At 42.9% G+C, this 23,221-nt stretch overlaps 1 protein-coding gene across 2 annotated transcripts; it reads right to left on the reverse strand.

Moving 5' to 3' along the window:
- Positions 1-1,285: 1,285 nt before the first annotated feature.
- TSPAN2 (tetraspanin 2) lies at positions 1,286-21,673 on the reverse strand. Of its 2 annotated transcripts, none has more exons than XM_013943554.2 (8): positions 21,563-21,673; positions 18,626-18,728; positions 7,465-7,562; positions 6,942-7,016; positions 6,301-6,399; positions 4,984-5,058; positions 3,940-4,023; positions 1,286-2,054 (listed from the first exon to the last, which is right to left on the reverse strand). In XM_013943554.2, exons 1-8 carry the CDS (start codon positions 21,629-21,631, stop codon positions 1,989-1,991), a joined length of 669 nt encoding a protein of 222 aa, XP_013799008.2. In that variant the 5' UTR covers positions 21,632-21,673; the 3' UTR covers positions 1,286-1,988. The 2 variants fall into 2 exon arrangements, with proteins under 2 accessions (XP_013799008.2, XP_067166597.1); XM_067310496.1 differs by lacking the exon at positions 1,286-2,054 and adding an exon at positions 3,445-3,666.
- Between the last annotated feature and the right edge of the window lie 1,548 nt (positions 21,674-23,221).

The following is a 23,221-nucleotide window of genomic DNA, read 5'->3' on the forward strand; positions in this document are numbered from 1 at the left end:
TTTGTGGTTGAACAATTTGCAAAGAGAAAGGAGATCCATGTAAAAGAAAGCAAGAAGTGTCAATTAAATAGGAAACATGAAAGAGCAGCACACTTTCCAATGCTGAAGTAACAGAAAAGTGATAGGAGTTTGAGTTTCTTTGGAAACAGGAGAGATGAACAACACAAGGGATGCATATTCCATACAAACGTGCACTGGAATGGACACATTTTCTGAAGTCCCATTTCTTCCATTATGTTTCAATGGAGTAAAGACTCCATGACTTGTAAATGCACAGTCCTGTTAGAAGTCATGGACCATTTCACTGAGATGTATAATTAAGTTAAACTCTTCCCCAACATACCCACTCTCTTAATATGGAACATAAGAGAATCTAATCACAACTGCATCAGAAATCTGAACTAGTAATAATAAGAGAGAAATAGCTGCTATGTGAACATTACTAGCACAGCCTCACTTCGTAAAAACATCTACTTGGGGAAAATTATTCCCTGAAATGGTGAATTACCTGGAAAAAGCCAAAAATTATGAGATTTTGAGCCCTTGATGTAATTGATTTTCCCCTTCTGGGGAGAACCTTTCTAGGCTGTTTTAAAAGGAACATTCTCATATGAATAAATACGAAAAATAGAAAAATAAAAATATTAAAAAACCTATGTAAACACAAGCCCTGAGGTATTTCAAGAATACAGTGTAATTTTTATATCCATCATGCAATATATAACTGCCAGTACGAAAATTTACTTTATGGCTCTGTAAAAATGTCCTACCTACCTTTTCTGCCTTACACCCACAAGAAAGGGTGAGAGGTTGAGGTAAGAGCCCCATGGAAGCTGTGATAGTCACAGAGGCAGAAACAGAGGATATTAAAGTGCTACATGTCTTTCCCTGACCCTTTCTACTCTTTAGCTGGCTACCATGGACCAGTCAGTCAGATTCCACGGGTTATCTGACAAGGCTGCTGCTTTTCTGGATACAGGCTCCACTCCTGCACTAGCATATGTACCATATAGAGAGTCTTGCAGGATAAAGGGACAGCTGAAAAAAATTTTAGTGGCCCCTTTAACTCACTGATTTTTGTCTCAGGCTAGCTTGGGAAGCTTAAGCACATTTTGCACTGTGATCACTCACAAATGACTGTGTATCTTGCCAGCTTTTCTCCTCTTTCCCCTTCTTCATTTAGCCTGGAGACCCTTGGGCATGTTTCTCCCCTGGAGCTTTCTGCATCTGTATGAAGGTTACAGTCTTTTTTTATTAAAAAAAAAAAAAAAAAAAAAAAGTCCAGGCTGTGCATGACAGTGAAGTCAACAGGTCTACTTACATGAATACAAGTTTGCAGGAGCAGGCCCTTAGACATTACATTTTTTTTATGAAGTCTAATTTTATTAATTCTATTCTCTTTGGGCTTTGGAAAGAATAGTAACAAAATGGATCATGGGTATTATTTTTTTAAAATGGTATTTGTTCTATGCTAATTCTTGGCAAAAGGGCTCCGTAGGGAAGGGGTTTCAAGCTGTGTAAGCTTATGGATGTGTGCACACTCTTGCATAGTGAGGCTCTAGAAGAATATGCATGAGTAAATGTGCACACACCAGGTATTCCATTTGCCCATACTTACCTAAACAAGGTATTGAATAGACAGATACCTGCTCATGTGCATATGTATCTGTAAGGAGAGATATGTATGTGCTTACACAATGTCTATAGATGTGTAAACTCCTAACTGTATGTATACAAACATTAAAAATCAAATTAGTCTTAGATGGCATCTTTGTTTTTTTCATTAAAAAGGACATTTAAAAACCCTTTTTTGTTCATTTCAGTTTTCCTATAACTAATGCAATTCACCGGCTCACCTAATGGGATATTTTCTTCTCAGTATGTTAAAATACTAATTAAAATGTATTACAATTATTAACTTGGGTAGAAGAGCGCTTCTTGTGAAGTTTAGTGTGGGACTCCTGGGATATAGTTGTGCAGCGAGAATTTTAGATCATGTCTCTTGTATTACGGATCGCACAGCAGAGAATCATGCTGAATATCATGCCAAAGATCTAGAAGAGAAGGAATGCAATTTAGGGATCCACTTACAAAAGAGTTATAAAAACCAGTCTGTATACAGAACAGAACAATCTGAAGGCCCTCATTGCTGGGTAGCAGGCAACTGCTTCTGTCTACAAATCTCAGGACATCTGACAATTAACATGAAAGAGACTCACTGATACTCAAAGCTAAGATTTTATCTGCCCACACTGGTTTCATTGATCTATATTCTAAATGTTATGGTCAGCATAACAGCCCCCAAACGTTAATATTATTAACATGAGTTGTACTGCCATGAATAATCGTGACTGTTGGCGTTACACCTGGTATTGCACCATAAGGTTCTGTGTTCCAGAATGATTATACATGGAACAGCATAGGCACTTTTGAATAAGAGCAGAGAATGATTCCAGAGGAATCAAGTCTATGGAATTGGTGGTGAGCATGGCAGTTTTGCAGAGAAGCCTAAACTCTTAACAGTTACTATACAAGATCATATATTAAATACAAAAGTGTATTCATGTTAGGCAACAGTTAACTAGAGGGAATGTTAAAAACAGAGAACAGTGGCTGTTGCCAGCGTCTCCAAAAATTTATTTTTGCCACAGGTTTATTCTCCAAAGCAGAGTTAGCAGCTACTTGTTAAGGCATCACTGCTGATGATGGGAGATGGTCAATACTAACATGCAGTTAAGCTAATGAGTCACGTCCCCTCCCCACATACCCTCTTAAGAAAAGAGAGATAGCTGACCAGCCATACTCCATTTGTTAGAAACAAGCATGGAAACATGTAGTGACACGTTTCTGCTGTTAAAAGAGTGTATCGTTTCATAACTTCTACTGTATCTAAGATGGGAAGACATAGATGAGATGCTCATATTTCTAGCGTATCCCTGATGAGCAACCTGATTATCAGAACTTTGTCTCACTTGTGTTGCTTTGTATTTTTGAGTACACCATCACGTTATACAAGTCACACCTCAAGTGATCTAGGCTTGTTTAAATCCTCTTTACCCACTCCATACATTATCCCTTCATCTGCTTCAAAGTGTCCACCTAACTCCATGAACCTGCTGCTCCTCAGACCAGCTAGAATTGTATTTCCTTACAAATCTTCTGGGTCTCCATGCTGTTGCTGGTTTCTGAATCTGAATGAGGTCATGGCAGACACAGGCTGGAAAATGCTCTCTTAAAGCCTGCATTTGATACAGACTGTCCACTCCTGCCAGATCCCTGCAGCAGGGTGACATCTATTGGTCAGCTCCATCGTGAAGGAGCAGACTTTAGGAAAAACAGCAATACACACTTGTGGAAAAAGGTGCAGTGTAAGAAAAGTTAGATGCTTTGGTGACATTAGATGAATGAGCTACCTTTAACCAGGTGCTGTAAATTTAGGAGAGAAATACTGTTCTGAAAACTGTGCAGTTTAAATCCCATTCCTTTAGCACAATATGTACAAAACTGATCATTGGAGAGAGAATATACTCTCCATTCCTTATGAAATCTAAGGAATGGATCCTCAAAGGGACAAAAGCATCAATGCTTGCAGTTGTTTTGGAATAGATGAAATGCCGCTGTGGCTTTTTGCTGTTCAGTTCAGTCCATGTACACACATCTTTCCTACTATTAAAACAACAAGAAAATGAGATTGCCATTAGATATTCCGGAGCGAACCTGAGGACACAAAATGAACCAGTAAAACTGGAAGTCACTCAAATCTGTTTGCACAGTTGTAAGCAATTCCCAGAAAGAGGACACACCGAAAGTGATAAGAATAGCTGCAGCTTTGAGGAATCTCACCAGCTGCTGCAAAACATTTTCCACAAAGCTTTGAGTAAAGGACAGGGTACTGTGCTCAAATTTAGATAAAGAAAGTGACAGCATGGATGTACTCACTGTGATGCCAGCAATTGCAATTCCAACAATTCCAACTAAATGCAGATTAGCATCAATTACATTCTGGATTTCAACCAGGCAGTTCTATTAAAAACAAAATTAAAATATTTTTACTCCTGGAAAAATATACTCCAACCAACTCTGTCAACTCTTCTCACTAAGCAACAGATGAACATGAAAAAGGCTACTGGAGTCAGTATCCTAACTTTTGCTTCTATGCCTTGTGTTTTGTTGGACAATTTTCATAGCATATTCTCTTTTCTAGTGGGACATCTGTACTTCCATGTACTGTTGTTTACCCCTTTCCTGTGCAGGTTGACACGCGCAAGTCATCTTCTTACAATCAGTTTTTCCTGAATTTAAAACCCTTTCTGTGTCAGGCTATGCTAAATCAAAAGGTTTTGCCCTTCAGATTAATGTTGAGACTGCAAGCAGATTCTGCAAAAGATAGAAACAACAGTATGCTTCTCAACAACAACAAAGCTTCTAGTTAGGAGTCCCTATGCATGATTAAGACAGGCACTTGCCAAATTTCAGCTTTCATGGGGCCTTTCATGGGGCCTTTCATTTAGGACTTCTATTCTGCTACATCCTTTCCACTTTGTTTTTCAGATGATATAATACTATCACAGCTACCATGGGAGGCTGCAAAGCAGGCTTCAGAAATGAGGGCCGGACGTGTTTAATACAACCTCCAACTTACCTTCTACCTCCACTCTACTCCATATGGAATTTCCGTGCTGGAATTTGCAAGGTAAAAAGGAAGTTCCCATTTCTCTTACTTGCAGAATGTTTCCTTAAATGATTGACATGAAATGGGGATCTCTTAAATAATCAGGTGCCAACTGCCTTTTGTCCAAAATACCACACCTGCTTACTGGATACTAAACTCTCAACCCAGCTGCCTCTCTGGGCCACAAAATTCATGTCATCCTGATGCCACCATCTGTGGTATCTTTGTTCTCTGTCACCAGGGAAATTTGTTTTTCAAACTGACATGTCTACAGGAAAGTCATTAGAAAAAACAGAACAGAGGACACTTGCCTTTGGCATCTGGATGTTTTCTGGACAGGGTAATCCCATTTGTTGTTCCATACTATCTTTACCACAGCATTGGAGCTATGTGAGAGAGAGAGAGAGAGAGAGAGAGAGAGAGAGAGAGGAAGAGTCAAAAGAAGGGAGAAACCATAGGCTTGTTTCATACTGAAAGTGAGTTAATTGTCAGCAATGACAAAGAGAAACAATGTAGATCAAGTCAAAACTTATCCCCTATATCAACTGCTACCTTCGATAGAGTTCCAACTGCACGGACCAAAATTCTCAAAAATCAGTTTCATATGTCTGAAGTCACAGTGAACAGACAAAAGTGGATTGACAAAAACTTCCAGAAGGGATTTTTATCATAGTGTCTCATAACAAAGCACTTGGAAATGCAGATCCTTGGCTTCCAAGGAAATAGAAGAAGTTGTTAAATGGAGAAAGCAGAAAGTTCAAATAGCACATACAGTAGTATGGGCAACACACAAAATCGGCAACAGAACATGCTGGAATCTTTATTTCAGACAGAATGTAGTGCTGGGTTTGGAGACAGTGATAAATCAGAGCATTTTAGAGGGTTTGTTTTTCCTGTTTGCATATCTCCTACAAAATGCTTGGAATTCCTCTTGGGGTCAGAAATAACAGCCGTGGGAGAAGGACAGAAGGGTCTGAGGTTGTGAAATATTTGTTATAAAGAACATGGGAATGCTGTAAGGAGCAACAAAGGCAGGGGGGATGACTTGATCTCTGTGGGAGGCAATGTAGATAGAAAAAGAACTCAAGTGGGATTCAGGAAGTTACAGGTTCTAATCTGGTTTAGACACTCTCTGGGTGGCCTGAGCTGGGTTACATTATTATGTGCTTTTGGTTCTTTCTCTGTATTGTGCCGTTAGTTAAGGGATTTGCCACTTAATATTATTGGTAATATTGTAGGGCCTGGGACACTGGACACAGTTTTTTTGTCTGACAAATGCAGAGATGGGCTCAGATATTTCTACTTCTCTCTGTGTTTATGAGTATTTATTCTTGGACTTTAAAATCCAAAAGGGTCATAATAGTCACATCTTTTGTACAAAGACCAGAAGCATTAGCTCAAATTTAAAAGCCTGGCCATTTTCACTTTCAAAGGCAGGGATCACTTGGGATCTGAAACCCAGAACTCTATCATAGCCGTCAGGAAACACAGTTATGACCCTCTGGCTTCAGTTTAAGCATCTCTCCGTTCTATTCTTTCATATCTCAGTGGGTGACATTCTGAATTTTAAAAGGTACTGTGAAGCAGAGAAATAATACAAGGTGTTTAAGCTCAGGAGGGCTACTCACAGCTGAGTGGTAGTGATAGATAGTCCCGTTGACCTTTTCTGGGTTTTTCATATAGTCATCATAAATGTCTTCATATATTTTCTGGGCTTCCTGTATTGCCTGCAGAAATCAGACTTTTCAAGTGAGAGGCAAGTAAATCTTACCCAAAATCCAGTGCAAACTTCCAGCTTGTCATCAACCGCCAGAGCAGGAAACTATTTCTGGTAAACTGAGGCAGACATGATAGGAAAGATAGGAGCTTTGGGGGCCCAACGGCAGAGGGACTCTGCATGGGGCAGAATCTACAGATGCTATATTCTGTGTTTTGGTCAAACACTCATTACTTGGAGAAGTTCACTGCTTGAGTTTATCTGCACTTTTCTCAAGTTATGCCCCCTTATCATATAGTTCTGCTTGATGTTTCTCTTGGGCATAATGCTCAATCACACCTATAGATTTTCTTTAATAGAGGGGAGCAGAAACTGCATCCTGTTTTGAAATGGGACTTGTGGGAACACAAGCTTTTTGTTGACTACAGATAAGAATGTCAGAGGGTCTTCCTGGGAAAAGTCTCCTGGAAAGTCTTCCAATGCATGGCCCAGACTGTAGATCAGTTGGTCACAGGAATCCAGAACTTACCGTAGAAGTAGACTGCTACTCACCCCTTTCTTGCCTATAAAGGCAAATACTCCAGCAGTGACCTCAGCAGCAAATATCACCAATAAGCAAGCAAAAAACTGCAGAGGGAGAAGAGAACCTTATGTTAATTTACTTTGCAAAGTGTGCTTTATATGGACTGCCAGTCAGTCCCTCATCCTTGTCCAGGCCTCAACAGCACACGCAGTAACTGATAGAGAAAGCTGGTAAGCAGGGTCAGTGAGAAGGATATCAAGTCAGATTTGTTGTAGTATGGAAACAGAGGTGAAAAAGAAGTGGCTCAGATGATAGTTCAATGGAGAAGACAGAAGGTAGTTCCTGGAAACACCTCATAGAGATGAGCAATAGAACTTCTTCAAGTATGGAAACTCTGCAATAGCACCATAGCTGGAGATGTTAAATTAGCCATTAAAAGGACATGAAACATTTCAGATCTTGGACAGCAAAGATCTTTCCACTAATGACACAAAATATATGCTTTTGGATGATTTTCCAGCACAGACCAGGCCCTTGAAACCTTTTACTTACTGCTCCAAGTAAGCACTGAGACTCCCGCGCTGCTCCACAGCACCCAAAAAATCCAACTGTGGTCATCAGAGCCCCTGCTCCCACCAATACATAGAGTCCTATGGAAAATCAGAATCAGACAGGAATTTAAGCAGGTTTCTCTTCCCAAAGCCTGCTATCTATTTTGTCAAAACCACACATTCGCATCCAAAACAACAACTGAGTCTACCTCTCACGAAGAACATCCCACATACACAGAAATGTTGTTCTCACCACAAAAGGAGCCCAATGATTTCTTCAGAATTCTTGGGAAACCTCATGAAGACCAATGAGAAGGCTTTCACCTCTCAGGTTTCCTGTCCCAAGAGCAGCCCAGTCCAGGAAGAACATACACCAAACCATCCAGAACTACTTTACAGCTCTTCAGTGAGGAATATAAGGCAAGAAAATCCAACACTGCTGCTAGAGGACTTAATCCTGTTGTGAAACCCGGAGCTGAAAATGTGCTGTAACGCTATACAGGGACAGAGCTTAGTAAGCTACCTGGCAGCAATGCTCAGTCAGTTGCCTGGCAGTACATAACAGACCTTAGCCAACTTCTTCCTGGGACTGTGTTGCTGAAAGGACTTGAAGCTACTGGCCAAATGGGTTGTGTGCGTGTAGAGAAATTTCATGAGATAAAGAAAGTCCAGCAAATTGTGGATCATCAGATTAAATGCATTAAGAGGATAATGAAGCTATCTGGGGATGAGACTGCCAGCAAAGGCCAGGCCTGAAACAGGTATAGAACATGGGAGATAGCAGTATAGCCCTGTACTTAGTGAAAGTAACACACCTGGGACCCTAGCTATGTTCAGAACTAGGGAGGACAAAGACTGTAGGGGTAAGGGAAATAGCACTTATCTCTGGCACCTATAATGCTGCTGCAAATACACAAGTCCAGCATTATCTTTTGTATGGGCTCTGCCTAGGACAAAAGGAAACTAGAGCACAGAATTCTTCTTTCCTCACTTGTAAATGTAAACTGCTTGATCTATGCTTAGGCAATACACACCCTTGCATGTGGCATCAGCTCTCATCAGACCACAGCTGTTTGTGCACTGTCTCTGAGTGTAGTGCCAGCCAAAGTATCAAAGGCTCTGCGCAGTGCCTTTTAATTCTGGTCTTTGTCTTGTGTGGGCAACGCTGAGGACACACAGAGACTTGCCATGCCTATCTACTGCTAGAAAAATCTGCTGCATTTCCCTCCCCAAGCCATTATGAGGGGACAGTGGAGCTACAGACTGTGCACACTAGAGGGCACAGTGAGTCCTGCTCTCAGATTTGACCACACAAAATTTTCATGAGAATGTTTAGTATTTTCAAATACATTTTTTATAATATTATTTTTAAATCTGACCCAAATCTTTAGGGTTAACAAAGCTGCTGGCAGCCCTTGCCCAATCTAAACTAGAAAACCCTACTAATGACAATTTGCAATAATTGCTAGGAAAATGAAAAAACAAATATGTGAGTGTAGAGGATTTAGCCACATATATGCATACAAAATTATATTAACTCACTCAGCGCTTATCATCATGACTTAATTTGGACTGCCTCACAGCTGCAGCCTGCTTGAAGAAGGCAGGTTTCTGCCTGGCCATTCATTGCGTAGTCACTGTCCAGTCACTGGATATCACCCAGATATGCATCCCACCTCTTGTGATTCTTCTCCCCTCCCATTCCTCCTTGTCCCATACCTTTCTTGTAGCAAGGATAGCCAGTGAAGAGCACGTTGTGCTAAATACTGACCAAGTAATTTTAATTAATATGGCTTTGCCAGCTCTGAGATGACAGATAAGTGGGATTTGCTGCTGAATGTGCTGACGGATCATATCTGTATTTTCCAGAATCTTAATATTCAGCACCTTGTGACTCACCAGGACTGAGCATTCTTCAGGCTAATGCTTGTACACATATTCACAATGCAGTTGCTTTCATGGAGGGAGGGAGGCAGGCACAAAGATGTATATGGGTCAGGAATAAAGGTCAGCCCCTTGTGGAGGGTGAATTGGAAAAACACACTAATTGCAACTTCTCTCAGGTGCAGTACCTCCTGTTCATTTGCCATACACCAGAACTGTCATTTTGAAATCTCCATGGTGACAAATGCCATGTAATTATGAAGATGTTTCCTGGACCCTTTTTTGCATGTCACTCCCTACTTCAGTCCCTGTAATTACTTATTGGGCAACTTGAGAGAGAGACTTTTCTGTTAAGAAGACTTTTCTGAAAGAAGTCTTCCCATTTCTTTTTGTTGCTTCTAGCTAGAGAAGACAAAGTTCTTTGAGGCTCAGGGGTAAGACCACTTTCAGGAATTTGAATTTGCTTGTCTGAGAAACAGACTTAGCATTTCACTTGCATGACTCATAGCTAAACCGCTACTTCAATCAGAACTTCCCTTTTAAGGCGTGTTACAGGAAGAACTTCTCACACCACTCACTAAACAAAGCAGAACTTGCTGCATGTCCCAGCCTCTCAGTTGTGCTAGCCAAGAGTTTAAAATCACCTCCTTCCATCTCCTATTCAGGAGAGTTCGTTCCAGAGTTTGTCCTTGCTCAGCCTGGGACTAGTAATTCCTGATACTCACAGAGCTATTTCTAGCTGGAAAATACTGAGGATGCTTAAAAAAAAAAAATCCACAAAGCTAAAGGTGTTTTTAAATAACTACTATATATACATACACATAACCTTTTATACAGGAAGGAGGCACTTTAAGAGTTTCTTGAAAAAAATTCAAAGGGAGCAGCTTACTTCTCAGCTTGCACTGAGGATTCTTAGTCCCCAGATGCAGGTATGCTCAGCTGGAAGATGCTTTTCTGGAAGGATTTCCAAGGAATAGATTCAGAAACATCCCAGATGGTGTCAGTATCTAAAACAGGGAGCTAGGAATCCTTTTTCTAGGGCAGGGGGATGTAAGTAGCAATGGAGAAATTCACCAAATCTAAGAAGCATGGAGGAGGTATCACCTGAAATTCTGTAATAGGAATAGACCTAAACTGAAAATCAAAACTCTTTAGAAGGGAAAGAAAGGGATGAGAATGGTACTTTCTATGGCACCCTTAGAATCACAGTTTTACCTAGAGACATTGTCCACTGATGGCAGTCAAGTTAGGCCAGTTAAAATCAGCAAAGAAGCAGACAAGTTCAGAAGTTTGGTAGTGTTAATCTCATTCATTGCTATGGGATAGTATCATGTGTCAAAAGTAACTAAGCTTCACTAGACCCTGTTCCTTTAAAAAAAGCAGGATGGAAAGCAAAGCCTTAATCATCTCCTGTTCATAACTGCTTCTATTGTAAAATACAGAGCCTTGCCATGCTCTCCAATTTGGCATCCACAGCACAGCAGAAAGAGAAACAACAAAGACACTTGCTTTATACTCGCAAAGTAGAACACGTTTGTTAGCCAGAACCTCTGACGCAAAGAACACTTCTCCACAACGCTCAGCATGTTGAAAAGAAGTGTGCAAGTCAGGTCAAGGTAGAGAGCTTGTTTCGTTGAATTGAAAATTTTGAGAAGACTGTCTAGTTGCAGCTTTTTGTGCAACAAAAGTAGAAGAGTACAAGGTAGAAAGGAGACAAATTTTTGTGGCCTGTTTGAAATTTTTCCTCTTATTTCTTCTTGCCTCTGTTCATTTCCTGATTCCTAATTTTGTCACTGCTTTGGTCTCTATCTGCTAATGAAGAAGAGAGAGAGTTTTACAACTTACTAGTCTCTAGAGTTCTTTGGCAGGGTGTTCTGCACCACACATCCCACACAGAAACAGACACCAGGTGAAGAGAGAATACTGAGAACAGTCACATTAGTATGACATTAAAGAGGGCAAACATGGGACCAAATGGCAGAAACCTGCCATGCATGCGGCTGCCCGCAACTCAGGGAACATTTAATGCATCTGCATGCAAGTCCTACAAAGCAAGTCACTCTCAGCCCCTGAATGTCAAAGGGATGAAGAGGCACTTTCCAAAGATTTAAACTCTGTGTGCAAAATGCAACAGAAAATTGATTGATTTGAGCCAACAAACTGAGAACTATGAGGGACACTGGAGAAAGTATGGGCCTCTGTATAAACACAGGGGGATCAAAATGAAGTTTCATAGGAATGAGTTTTTTGAACAAAAACAATTCTCTTGACCTTTTTTGTGAAAATCCCTGCTGCTTATCTATTTTTTAACTGTGGGAAAATATTCTGTTTTTTGTTTTTAGCTGTGCTAAAACAAACACACACAGACAGATTTTTATAAGCTATGAAGACAAATGATCACTTCCATTTTTAACACTATATCAAGTGAGAGAACACCAAACAAAAAATTGATTTCTCTTCTGGCTGAAAAACAGAGTGTGAGAGGGAGAAAAGCCCATACTTCAGCCACTGTTTCAGTCTGCAAACAACAAAGTTGGAAAGCATTAAAGCAGCAGCTTTTCTACACACTCAATTTTTTTATTCATCCTATGGGAAAATCATTATTTCCTGAAAGGAAAGTGTCACATGAGGATATTCCCCAAGAAAATTTCAACAGGAGGGATTCCCACTTTCCAGCAGACTCTGCTTTGCAATTATAAGGGGAACAGACAGTGAATCAAGAAGTTGACTGGCAATCTCAGAGCAACCTATGCCTGCAAATAGTAGAGAACAGCAAAGTCACAACTGAGCAGATATCTTGATTGGCATCTGTGTTCATGGCACAGAATTCTTCCTTAAGATACTGTTTTCTCTGGCTGTGAGCACATGTACCCTATTGGGATTGGACTTGGAGACAGCAGATCTGCAAGCATGAAGGAGCACCTCAGGAAGGATAAAGGGTATTTTGTGTGCCATTTGTGGATGAACAAAACCATTGTGCTTAGCAGTAATACAGAATTTCATCATTTTAGGCTAGATAGAAGAGAAAGATGGAGTTTTAGAGCTACTAACTGCAATATGTCTTTATGTGTATCAGAGTGAGGGAGGAATCAGCCTCATGTTAGAAAAATGATGAGTGAAATCTGCAAGACATCTGCTCTTTATTCATTAGAGTGATTAAAAACCTATCTCAAGGTAACATGCAAGTCTATGCATAACTAATCTGAAAGGAAATGCAACTAGTTCGATAGTTTGTCCCATGGCACTTGGACAGAGTAACAACTGTGTCCTTAGACCTACAGACCCTCTCTGTTCCCATTGCAGAGAATTACATGATTGGCAGGGACGCTTACTGCCAATGTTTTATGAAGCAGAAAGGAAACATTACAACACAAAGTAGGCAGTGAGGAACCTATTAGTGTGAGCATTAAAACCATTCTTATTTCAGACAAGGCATGAACCATCACCACTGCCACCAGCTATCCTCTGCCAGCCTCTCAGGCTGGTAGAGATCTAAGTTTAGACTCCAGAATAGAACCCATTCACAGAGTTGGTTTTCTCCAAAATCTCACTGAGAGCTTTGAGATACAAATTCATGTCCAGAGCCTATTGCAAAGAGCAGGAGAAGACAAAGGCACAGTGTCTCTCTGTCTGGCTTTATTTCACATGGGTTCCTTTTCTACCTGGCTGCTACAGTCACTTTTTCCATTTTAAATAGTTCTGCTCTTTTTTTGGGCTGAGTAACCAACACTGAACAAGCCGCCGACTGTTCATACTCCACCAAGAAAACAAGCAGCTCTGTTCCTGGCATAAGGGATCCAGAGGCAGTGATGACAGGAGTCCTAGAACCCAGACATGATTTGAAGAGATTTTCCTGAGGTTGTGTGTGAATTACAATCTTTGAGGCAAATGTGCTCCTCCCTAGAAGAACTGAGGCTTTCAATCCCTCAGTTGAGCACCAAGAAACAAGTAGTGCAAATGCACGGTTGGAAAAGATGAGAAACACATGTAGGAGTTGGAAATAACAGGCCAGACAGGGCACTAGGGTGACCTGCAGTTGCCTAGAGAAAAGGGTGAGTTATAGAAGTCAAAGAAGGAAATGGCATAACTGTCAGTTCAATTGCTGTTGCTATGTGGAACTGGCTAGCTTTTAGGTAGTTGCACATGAAGAGAGTGAGGTGGGAGAAAGGTGAAGACAATTTACCGGGAAAAAAGGATAGTTTAAAACACATTGTCATGTTTAAGTGACTCATTAAAAAATTAAATGCCTCCTGATTTTCAGCATATTGCAAACAGAAAGCAATCAATCTGAGGTAGCTGGACAGATTGTTCTACTTGGTTTAATTAGCTTGCTTTGTTAGAACTCTGACTTTGTGGTGGCCTTGCCTTATACTCTGCCAGGCAGGATACTGGCTTTTAGGAGCTACTTGCTCCTAAAAAGGAGCAAGTGACAGCACAGAAACTGAGGACTTTGCAACAGCTTTCATTTTGAATAAGTTTTTTTTTTGATTTTGTGTCATTTGTTTAAACAAATTTCTAGTGCAGCAGCTTTTGTTTTCCAGTCAGGAAATAGTAATCAGCCTCTTCTATACCTCTCTTCCTTAACTGCAGAAGAAGGGACCTGCGCATAAGATGACAGGAAGAAAGACAGATAAGTTCATTGCTTAAGTCTTAAGTACAGACTAAAAGCCTCTGTGAGGTCCCATACACATGATGGCAGGACTGCTTGACACACCACTTTTGGTATTGCATGGCTGCACAGAGGCTACTTTGCCAACAGCTCTTATTTTAAAAGCTGATAGAATTTATGGGGCTCTGGATCTTGGAGAGAGAATATTGCTGACTAAGAGTATAGTGCTTGACCCCAAAATACATGAACAGAACTATAACAGAACCAGGCATAGGAACAGAGAATTGCAGAGAATTCACATGGACTTAACTGCTGGCCAACTCCTGCTTGTGTGGGCACCCACTACTATGGAGAAAAACTACTAATATCTTTCAGCTCCAGACATGACTTCATATCCTAAGGCATGCACCATTTAACTGCACCTTTCAAAGCCAGAATGATCACTCACACTCTCACAGACCCCAGGGAAGAGCCACAGCCATCCTGAAACTTTTACCCACAACTGGTCTGGCCCTGATGAATGCCTGGACCACAGCTTGGATCAGGGAACTGGAGCAAAAAGAGCATAGCATAGGAGAAAGATTGTGAGCTCTGGCTGTGCAGGAGAAACAATGCTTCAGTTCTGAAACTGTGAGAAAGTCATCCAGGTTGATTCATTCACTTTCAGTAGTTTTTGTTACCCTTCATGGTTGAGGCTTGTAGGGTACATACATTTCATTGTTTACTGTAACTGGCAGTGATGTGACCCTAGGCACTTCACGTATTAGAAACTCACAGAGTTTGTCCTCCGTGTTCTCTGTTCTCCATGGAGCCAAAACAGACTTTCATCCTCATCCACCAAATGCAAAAAGGGAAGAGGCAGTATCTTGAACTGTTCCTTGAGAAGTCCCTGCATTAGTTTTTTCTTCACAAATGCTGAACTTTCACTCAGCAGGTACTCTGTCGTCACGTGTGCTTTAAGTATTCTTAAATTTAAGAACAGCACGAGTACAAAGAACTAATTCAGAACCAATTAACTGTGAGACAGCAATGCTGACGTCTTGGGTTCATAAAAGCACCTCTCTTTCCCTCCTGACTGTTATATGCTTTCCTGCCCAGTAAAAACTCACCAGACTCTTGGCACAGGAGTCTCAAGAATGAGGAAGAATCCGAGGGAATTCCCTTTTTTCTACGGACCTTTGCTCCATCTGGTCAGTACAATGTCACAGACAACTCAGATGAAAGAGGTGACTGCTCAGCTATTGACCTTTGCTGTAATTATCCTTTTTTTTTTTCTCCTGAAGAATGGTTGAGAGAGGAATATATGAAATCTACCAGAGCTGAACTGCAAAAGGAACAGGAAAGCTGCAGTTTTGCCTCACCACTTTGAAGCACAAGCACAAAAAACATTATGAGATGTTCCAACATACAAGTACTGTTATGTCTGCCAATGCAGTGGGAACTTCAGAACTGGGGGGCTGGAGGGAGAGAATTTTAGGAGGCTGCTCCTTGTATGCAGTTGGAAACTTGTCTTCAGCTCCAGCATGGGATACACTCGGTAGAGCAGCGGGAGACTGCATGGGACAAAGGATTCCCGTTCCACGCTTGTAAGTTTAAAAACTGCTAACTGCAGTGAGGAATATGGATCACTGAAAACAAAACCACAAGCAACAGAAAACTAACGACACATATGTGCTTGACCTTGGCACTGCTGCATGCAAGTTGTTCTCAAACTGACAGAAATATTTCAGTGGCTGGAAAAGATGAACAGGCTTGGTTGGCAAGTTGTGGCTAAAATTATTCCGGGGGCAGAAAGGCAGATGGACTGCTAGTAAAGGACAAGGCTGTTTGAGGAGACTCATTCTGGCCTAATGGAAAATGCAAGGATGTAATTATCAATTATTTTAAACTAAAACAAATTTTCAGATCCAGGAGGGAAAAAGAGAAGTGAGCACAAGAAAGAAACCAGTTGGATACAGCTGGCAGCTCAATCCAGGTATAAAAAGAGCAGAATGCGCTGCTCTTTGGAATCAAGAAAAGGAGACGTTATCTGCAAGACAGTGATCCTGGACAGTGCTTCAGCCTACAAAGCAAACTCTGAATGCAGCTGAAGGTTTTTCCAAACACTGCATTGGAGCTGATCTGATCACAGAGGCTTGAGTTATCACAAAGCAGCCACAGAGTTCAGTGAAACAGAGCTATAGAAATGATTTTGAAATGTATGGCCCTGTGTTTATATTGCCAAGTCATACTGATGATCTGCTTTCTCTTTCAGCCCTCTGGGCAGCTGATCCTTGTGTATTGCAGCCTTATTCATATTAAGAATTGCTATGCAAAATCCTGGCTGTCACCCAGAATGCATGGTACAGAGCAAACACACAGAGCTGAGTAAACAAGACTCCTAGAAGCTCCTTGAGAAGGGCCCAATGCACTAATGTCAAGGGAGACTCAGAGCTGGAATCTACAGAGTTAAAGAACTTGAGCATGACTCTCAAGTGCAGCTTTGTCTGCTGCAAAAAGAAACACTGGCGCTGAACTTATCACTGTTCCTTTACCACAGCCTTAGTCAGAGGTCATTAACAGCCTCAAACTTCTGACAGCACTGGCTGCCCCATCAGACGCTCAGAAGTCACAACAGCATTTAGCATGATTAGTAATGAGGAAGGGGAGCAGAAAATTTTTTGTTTCGTTTTTCTTTAACAAGCACACTCCACTCAGAACACAATGCCTATTATTAGAGAGAGGCAAAAGTTTGCTGTAGAGTTCAGTCAAGACTGCAAGTTCGAAAGATTTCTCATCATATTTATGTCCTGTTCCTTAGCACTTCCTCTGCTAGTGGTTACATATTACAGCGTACAGCTCTATAAATAACCTGTGAGAATCAGCCCAACAATACTTGAATGGCATGGTATATAACTAACTTTTACAAGAACATTCCCCAAGACTTCGAGGCTCCTAGAGTGAACATCTCTGAGTAGCTTTTGTAATTCCTGTTCAGGACTGAAGCAGATTAAACCTTTCAGAGATCTAAATACATGTGAACCAAAGAAAATCTTATTTACCCAGCACTACATTCTGCCCTGCAAAGCTGTGAAACAACTATGGTGCTTATTCATATCACAGGCTTCTAACAAGCCAACAATGATTGTGAAGGCCAGAACATCCTTCTGTCTTGTTGAATCTCCTGGGTCAAACATAAGAACATGAGGCAGGGAAGAGTTCCAAGATACAGCACAGGGAATTCAGCAAGCATAAACTGGATCTGGAGATGAAGTGATGGTCCAACATACTGCTAAAGTAGCAGCTCAAATAGAAGAGAACAAGTAAACCATACATCCTAGCTCTCTGGGTCAGTAAAGATGCCACAGGGTATTTTACAGTAACCTGGATGTCCCAGCCAAATTTCTATCTAAATGGTTTTATTCTGCCTCCTAATTTCCCACAGAAGCTTCGCTGGACATAATACTCTACCCGTCTGTTCCCACAGTATTGTACAGTTTGCTAAGTGTCTCTGGCCCTGTTGCATGTAACAAAAAAGCTTTGAGTTAGGACTGATGTGTGTCAAGAGTCAAGGTCTACATAAAGACAAAGGGGGTATTTAAAGTAACCGCACAGCCCAGTTAATAGTCCTGTGATGGGTAACTGACTGCTATAGGACACCCTGGCTCAACTTTCATTTGTGGCAAGCAGTCAATGCCTCCAGTAATGCCTGTATTTAATCCTTTTATGTTCACAGCCAAGATTTTCTCTTCCCTGGAGCTCTCCAGCTGCTCCTCTGTCAGGGTGGCTTGATGGACAAGGCAGGACAGGAGTCATTAACACTTGGCATATGTAGATGGCAAGAATGAATGTACGAATTGGATTTTATTGGGTGAGTTCATCCTGAGGGGTAATATATTAAAACAGAAAAAATCCTGACTCTTATAATGTAAAGACAAGTTGCAATTGCCAATGGATGGAGCAATGCAGTTGCTGGCAGTCCTAGACAGCTGCTGTTTAAAGATATCTATAGACATGTAACAGGTGGCATTTCCAGAAAACCCAACTGGAATTCCTAAGGAGAAGAAAAATATTTTAAATTCCTAAAATCAGATGTGACCAATACCACCAGCTCTCTAGGCTTGGGGAGCTGGCCAATTCCTGCCTAGGTTGGATGAACAGTTCCTGAGACGACTGTACACTGCAGTTTTACTTTTCAGCCATGGAAGGGTTTGCTTTGATTCCCAAAACCAAACTGAGGGCCTCTGTGTGCAGACACAGGGAGAACTGATGAGCAAAAGTCTTACTGTGGCACTGGTAGTGGAAACATTCAGGAGTGACACTGTCACCATTGTTCTGTTGGCTAGCAGCTGCACAGAAGCTCTGGAAGGGTATATTGGTGAGCCCTATCTCGCACCCCTCTCAACTTCTATTCCAGCAGTATCAGAACAATTCACTTACAAAATCATATGTAAGGATTGGATCAGGTCTGAGAGAAGAGTTCAACTAGGCTGGCCTAAGGAAGCTGATGCCAAGAAGAGAAATGAAGAAAGCCATCACCCACATGATACACAGCGCCACAATGCCCGCTTCTGTGCAGTTCGACTCAGGAATTGTTGGCCTTCATTTAATTTAATGTGTGGGGTGTGTTGCATGCCCCAGGATGAAAGCAAGTCTGACAGCTGCTGTCAGCACAGGCACTGTAACTTACCCATGAAGAAATACTCTGGAGATCTTTTGTCTGAAGCAAACTCTGCCATAACCCCACCAAACCGCAGCCACAGACCAAAGGCAATGACAGCCAATCCTGCCAGCTGGAAAATAAATACACCAGTTAATACTTTAATGCCCGTTGGCTGGAGGGCATCAAAGAAGGGTCACTGGAACCTTGTACTTTCTTGAAACCCCACAGCTAAGGACTGTGCCATCAGAAAATTCAGGGACCTCTTGCTAGTATTTGATAACATTGAATTCCTATCATAGAACAATGTGCATCTTTCTTTCAGCTCAATTCACTGGTGATTTTCAAACCTTATATATAAGCTCTTTTAGTCATCAAAACTTGTCCTGAACTGCAATAGAGAATGGAGCAGGGTGGGAGGTGGGGGAGTGAGTGCGCATGAGAAGAACAGAGAAGCTGCAAAACCAGCAGGGTACACTCTGCCCTCCTTCCTAACCCCTAGAACTGCATTGCAGTCAGCCAGGGTGCAGGAGGCCAGTGCCACTCCAGGCCTGGGCCTGGATTGAAGACAATATTCTGTAGTAAAACCCTTGTCTGGGGAAGTGCTGCCTGCCAGCAGTTGAGCCCTGCTGGCTTGACACACACCAGACTTTTAGGACAGAAGTAATTTCACTGACTTTTTTCAACCCTCATCGCTGTTCTAGGGCTAAATAGCAGCCATTTGGGCTGAGAAGTGCCCTCTCCCCCTGTATGCATCACTGTTCCAGCTCCAGGGTCATGAGATACATGATGCTGTGGAGGCACCAGTTGGACCTCTAACTCATCATCATACCAAACTGTAGGTGACAGTCTGGCCATTTCAGAATTGCTGCTGCTGTTGAATTGTGAGAAGGGTTCTGTTTAGAGGCTTATCCAGAAAGAAGAGAGAGGTCTTTACTGCTCTTAGAGATGTGCTGAAGTTAAGCATATTTGGATCAATTATGACAGGATATTTTTCCTATAAATCACTGTGGGACTCCCTATCAAAACTAGGATGTAAGAGGATTACAGTGTACAGTACCTTGGGTCACAGAAATGTCTGACAAAGAAGTGACTGATGCTGTCAAATGCAAGGAAGAATTCCCTTAAATGCAAGCAAGTCTAGAACAAAAAGGAGTGTCAAGGCATGTTAGATGAGGGGAAACATCTGTAGCTAATGATCTCAAACCCATCATGTGCCAGGCACATTTATAAACCTACCAGGCAATGGTGTGTGTGCTGGCAGACAGTTTCAGCACCTTGCAGGGCCAGGCGCAATGCTCTCCAACTCTACTGGTGGAGGCCCAGAGCCTAGTTCTGCAGCTACTGCCCAACCGGAATGAGGTTCACAAAATACTTGCTTACCACATCCTTAGCAGCTTGCTGTGGTGTTTTTGAGTCTGTCCTGCATTTCCCCACACTTGAAATAGCCAGCATAGCTACAGCAAGCAAAGAAGGCAGGAAAGCATATAGCTGAACAGCTCAGGATCACAGCTTTCCTCACAGAAGGTGAAAAACAAAATGAGCTGTGGCTCAGAGAACAGGAGTTGCCCCCCATCCCCCCACACCCCTGGTCATGGCCCTGGGAACTCGCCTACTGCAAGCAGGGGCTCAGCCTTGGGACTGCCAGAGCACACTAGGCAGGCAGCTCAAGTCCCTTCCTGTCAGTCCAGGCTTCTAAGTGACTCTGGTAGCTTGGATATGTTTGAAATGAACGCCCGAATCCAACTGAGGAGATGGTTTCTTCCTTCTCAATGTAAATGCAGATAACAAAACACAGTAATTGTCACTTCTGTGAAACAACATAACGCAAAGCTTTGTCCTTCTGCTGACTTGCAGCTGCAAGCTCTGCTCACAGAGCTTGAAGCACAGCAGCTCTGTGTACTTGGAGCTTGCAGAGCTGTCACCAAGAGGGAAAAGCGTTTGGTTTAACTGTGTTTAAAGCATAAAGGAGACAAAATCCCAAAATTGCTTGCTCCAAAGAGGCTGAACAGGAATATTTTATGACTTTTTTTTAAACAGATAATCAGAAGGAAAAAAGACATAAACCCCCCACACAGTTCTGATTATTTTCCAATGTGAAACTGAAAAGTTCACAATGTGAAACTGGCAGCATGAAGGAAAGTGAAAGAAAGAAGTAAGGTAGCTTGAATTAAGTTGTGCTGTGGCACTGTGACTGTTAAGAAGGTGTGATAAGTGGGCATAACTTTCTCTGATCTCATTAGGGTGTTGCAATAAATAGAATCACAGAATAGTTAGGGTTGGAAGGGACCTCTGGAGATCATCTGGTCCAAACCCCTGCTCGAGCAGTGTCAGCTAGAGCAGGTTGCCCAGGACTGTGTCCAACAGAACACTGTTTCAGTGACACATTAGGGCAGTGCTCAGCAAAGTGCAGTATTATGCAAGGACTTCGTCTCTCAGGATGAGTTTGTAAAAGTAGAAGCTGTTGGCTCACTGTTTGAAATTACATTGTTAAAAAGCAACTTGATGCTGTGAAGAAGTGGTGTTCCGCTGCAACGCGCTGCTTGGGATGCTGGGAGATCCTCTAACGGCCTCCTGTTGTTTGAAAATTTATGCTTTTGGGGAAACGGTCACTGTTTTAAACTAAGTTAAGAAAGATGTTCTCTCTGCTCAGTACTGTCTTCTTATATCAAGTTTGTACTTTCCTAGGAAGAGATGCATCTTTATAAAAGAGAGTAGAAGTCAAGAGCACTGGCGGGCTACTCTTGCAATGCAACCTTAGGTAGCCTATTATGCAGTGCTCCTCTGAGGGGTCCGCAGACCTCCTCAAAGCAGGGGGCAGCGCCGTGGGGCTCTGCTGTGCTGCGACAGGCCCCCAACACCATGCCGGCTGCAGCCTGCCCGGCAGGTCGGGACCCCGTGGCAGTCAGGGGCTCCTCCCGCAGGGCCCGACCCGCCCGGCCCCGCTCCGCCCAGCGCGGCGCTCACCCAGAAGGTCAGGTTGAAGATGAAGAGCAGGATCTTGATGCAACGCATCCCCTCGCGCCCCGTGCCCATGGCGGGCGCCGGCTCCGGCAGCAGCTCCCGGCGCGGCGCGGCGCGGCGCGGCCCCAGTGGCCGGCGCGGGGCGGGGCGGGGCGGGGCGGACGGAGGGGCGGGGCCGGCAGCCGGGAGGCAGGTGCAGGGCGGGGGCGGGGCTGCGCGGGGCGGGGTGGGGCGGGGGCGGGGCGGGGCCGGCAGCCGGGAGGCAGGTGCAGGGCGGGGGCGGGGCTGCGCGGGGCGGGGTGGGGCCGGCAGCCGGGAGGCAGGTGCAGGGCGGGGCCGGGAGGCGGAGGCAGATGCAGGGCGGGGGCGGCGCGGGGCGGCGCGGGCAGCCCCGAGGGCAGCGGGCTGGCACCGCCGCCCCGCCGCGCCGCGCCGGCGGCGCCCGCGGCGCCCGGGGGAGGCCGTCTCACCCAGGCGGCAGGTGAGGGCGGCGGGGCCCGCTGGCCGCGGCGCGGGGCGGAGGGTAGCGGCGGCTCCACCCCCCTCTCGGGTGCCGGCGGAGGGCAGAGGGCAGGCCTTGCCGGCCTTGCCTCCCTCTAGACCCAACTGCATCCCTTCCGGTCCCCTGGCAACGCAGCGTGGATTTCAGGCCAAGACCTTCAATAAGGCACCTGCGTTTTACAGATACTAGAATTTAAAATCATAAGCAAGATGGAAAATTTGGCACGTGAAGTCCAAGGATAGTAGGAAAAGTGCCTTTCTCTTTAAAATTATTTTCCTTGCAGCCCATCAACTAAGGGCCATTAAAGGGCCATCTTTTTCTCAAGAGCTGATGAAAAATGCTGACTGTACTCTCAAAATATTAGATCTCGCTCCTCTTACAAAATTTTCAGCTTCTGTTTCTTTTCACAGAGTCTTCAGAAAGTCAGAGATTGAAGCTGCCTGTGGGACTTTGCCAGGAAGCACGATGTGAGGTAGAGTCTCTTGAGAAATGGGTTTTCTATGTTAAAACATTTCCTCTCAATATTTAACAAATGAAGCAGTCATTTCCAGTTTTGGGCTATACAACATAATTGTACAGTGTTACCTGTTCAGTTTGTTTTTGTGTTTAGAACCTGTTTTTCTCAAGGTGTGTATGGAAACCATGCGAAAAGGCATAGGAAGGGAAATTTGGCCTTGTGATTTTGAATACAATCACACTTATCTAGTGATACGATAATATTGACAGATTTTAGAGGTGGTTTCTATTTTTTCTCATTTCGCTGTTTATTTTTGGCCACTTTAAAACCTGGCAGCTTTTTTTGAAAAATCATCCAAAAGAGTTTCTTTGAATTGCAACTGTTTTATTAAGAATCTCTTGTTCCATTAGCAATGTAACACAACTTTTTTTAAAGAAACATTCAGCTACTTTATGACACAAAGCAAAACCCTGCAATTTCCATTTTGTTATTCTGAGTGATGCTGTGCTAAATGGTACTGGCCTACCCAAGTCCATTATATGCCTCCTAAAATAACAAAAACTTGAATCCATTTGAATAGACAAAAGAATTTAATGACAGTGGGCTGCATCAAACATTAGGATAAGACTTCATTATCCCCTGATACATTTGAAGCAAGAAAAAAATCTAAAAGGGGGAGCAGTTTTGCATTAGCTCATGAGGG

The sequence above is a fragment of the Apteryx mantelli genome, chromosome 25, assembly GCF_036417845.1.
Source record: "Apteryx mantelli isolate bAptMan1 chromosome 25, bAptMan1.hap1, whole genome shotgun sequence".
NCBI lineage: Eukaryota > Metazoa > Chordata > Aves > Apterygiformes > Apterygidae > Apteryx > Apteryx mantelli.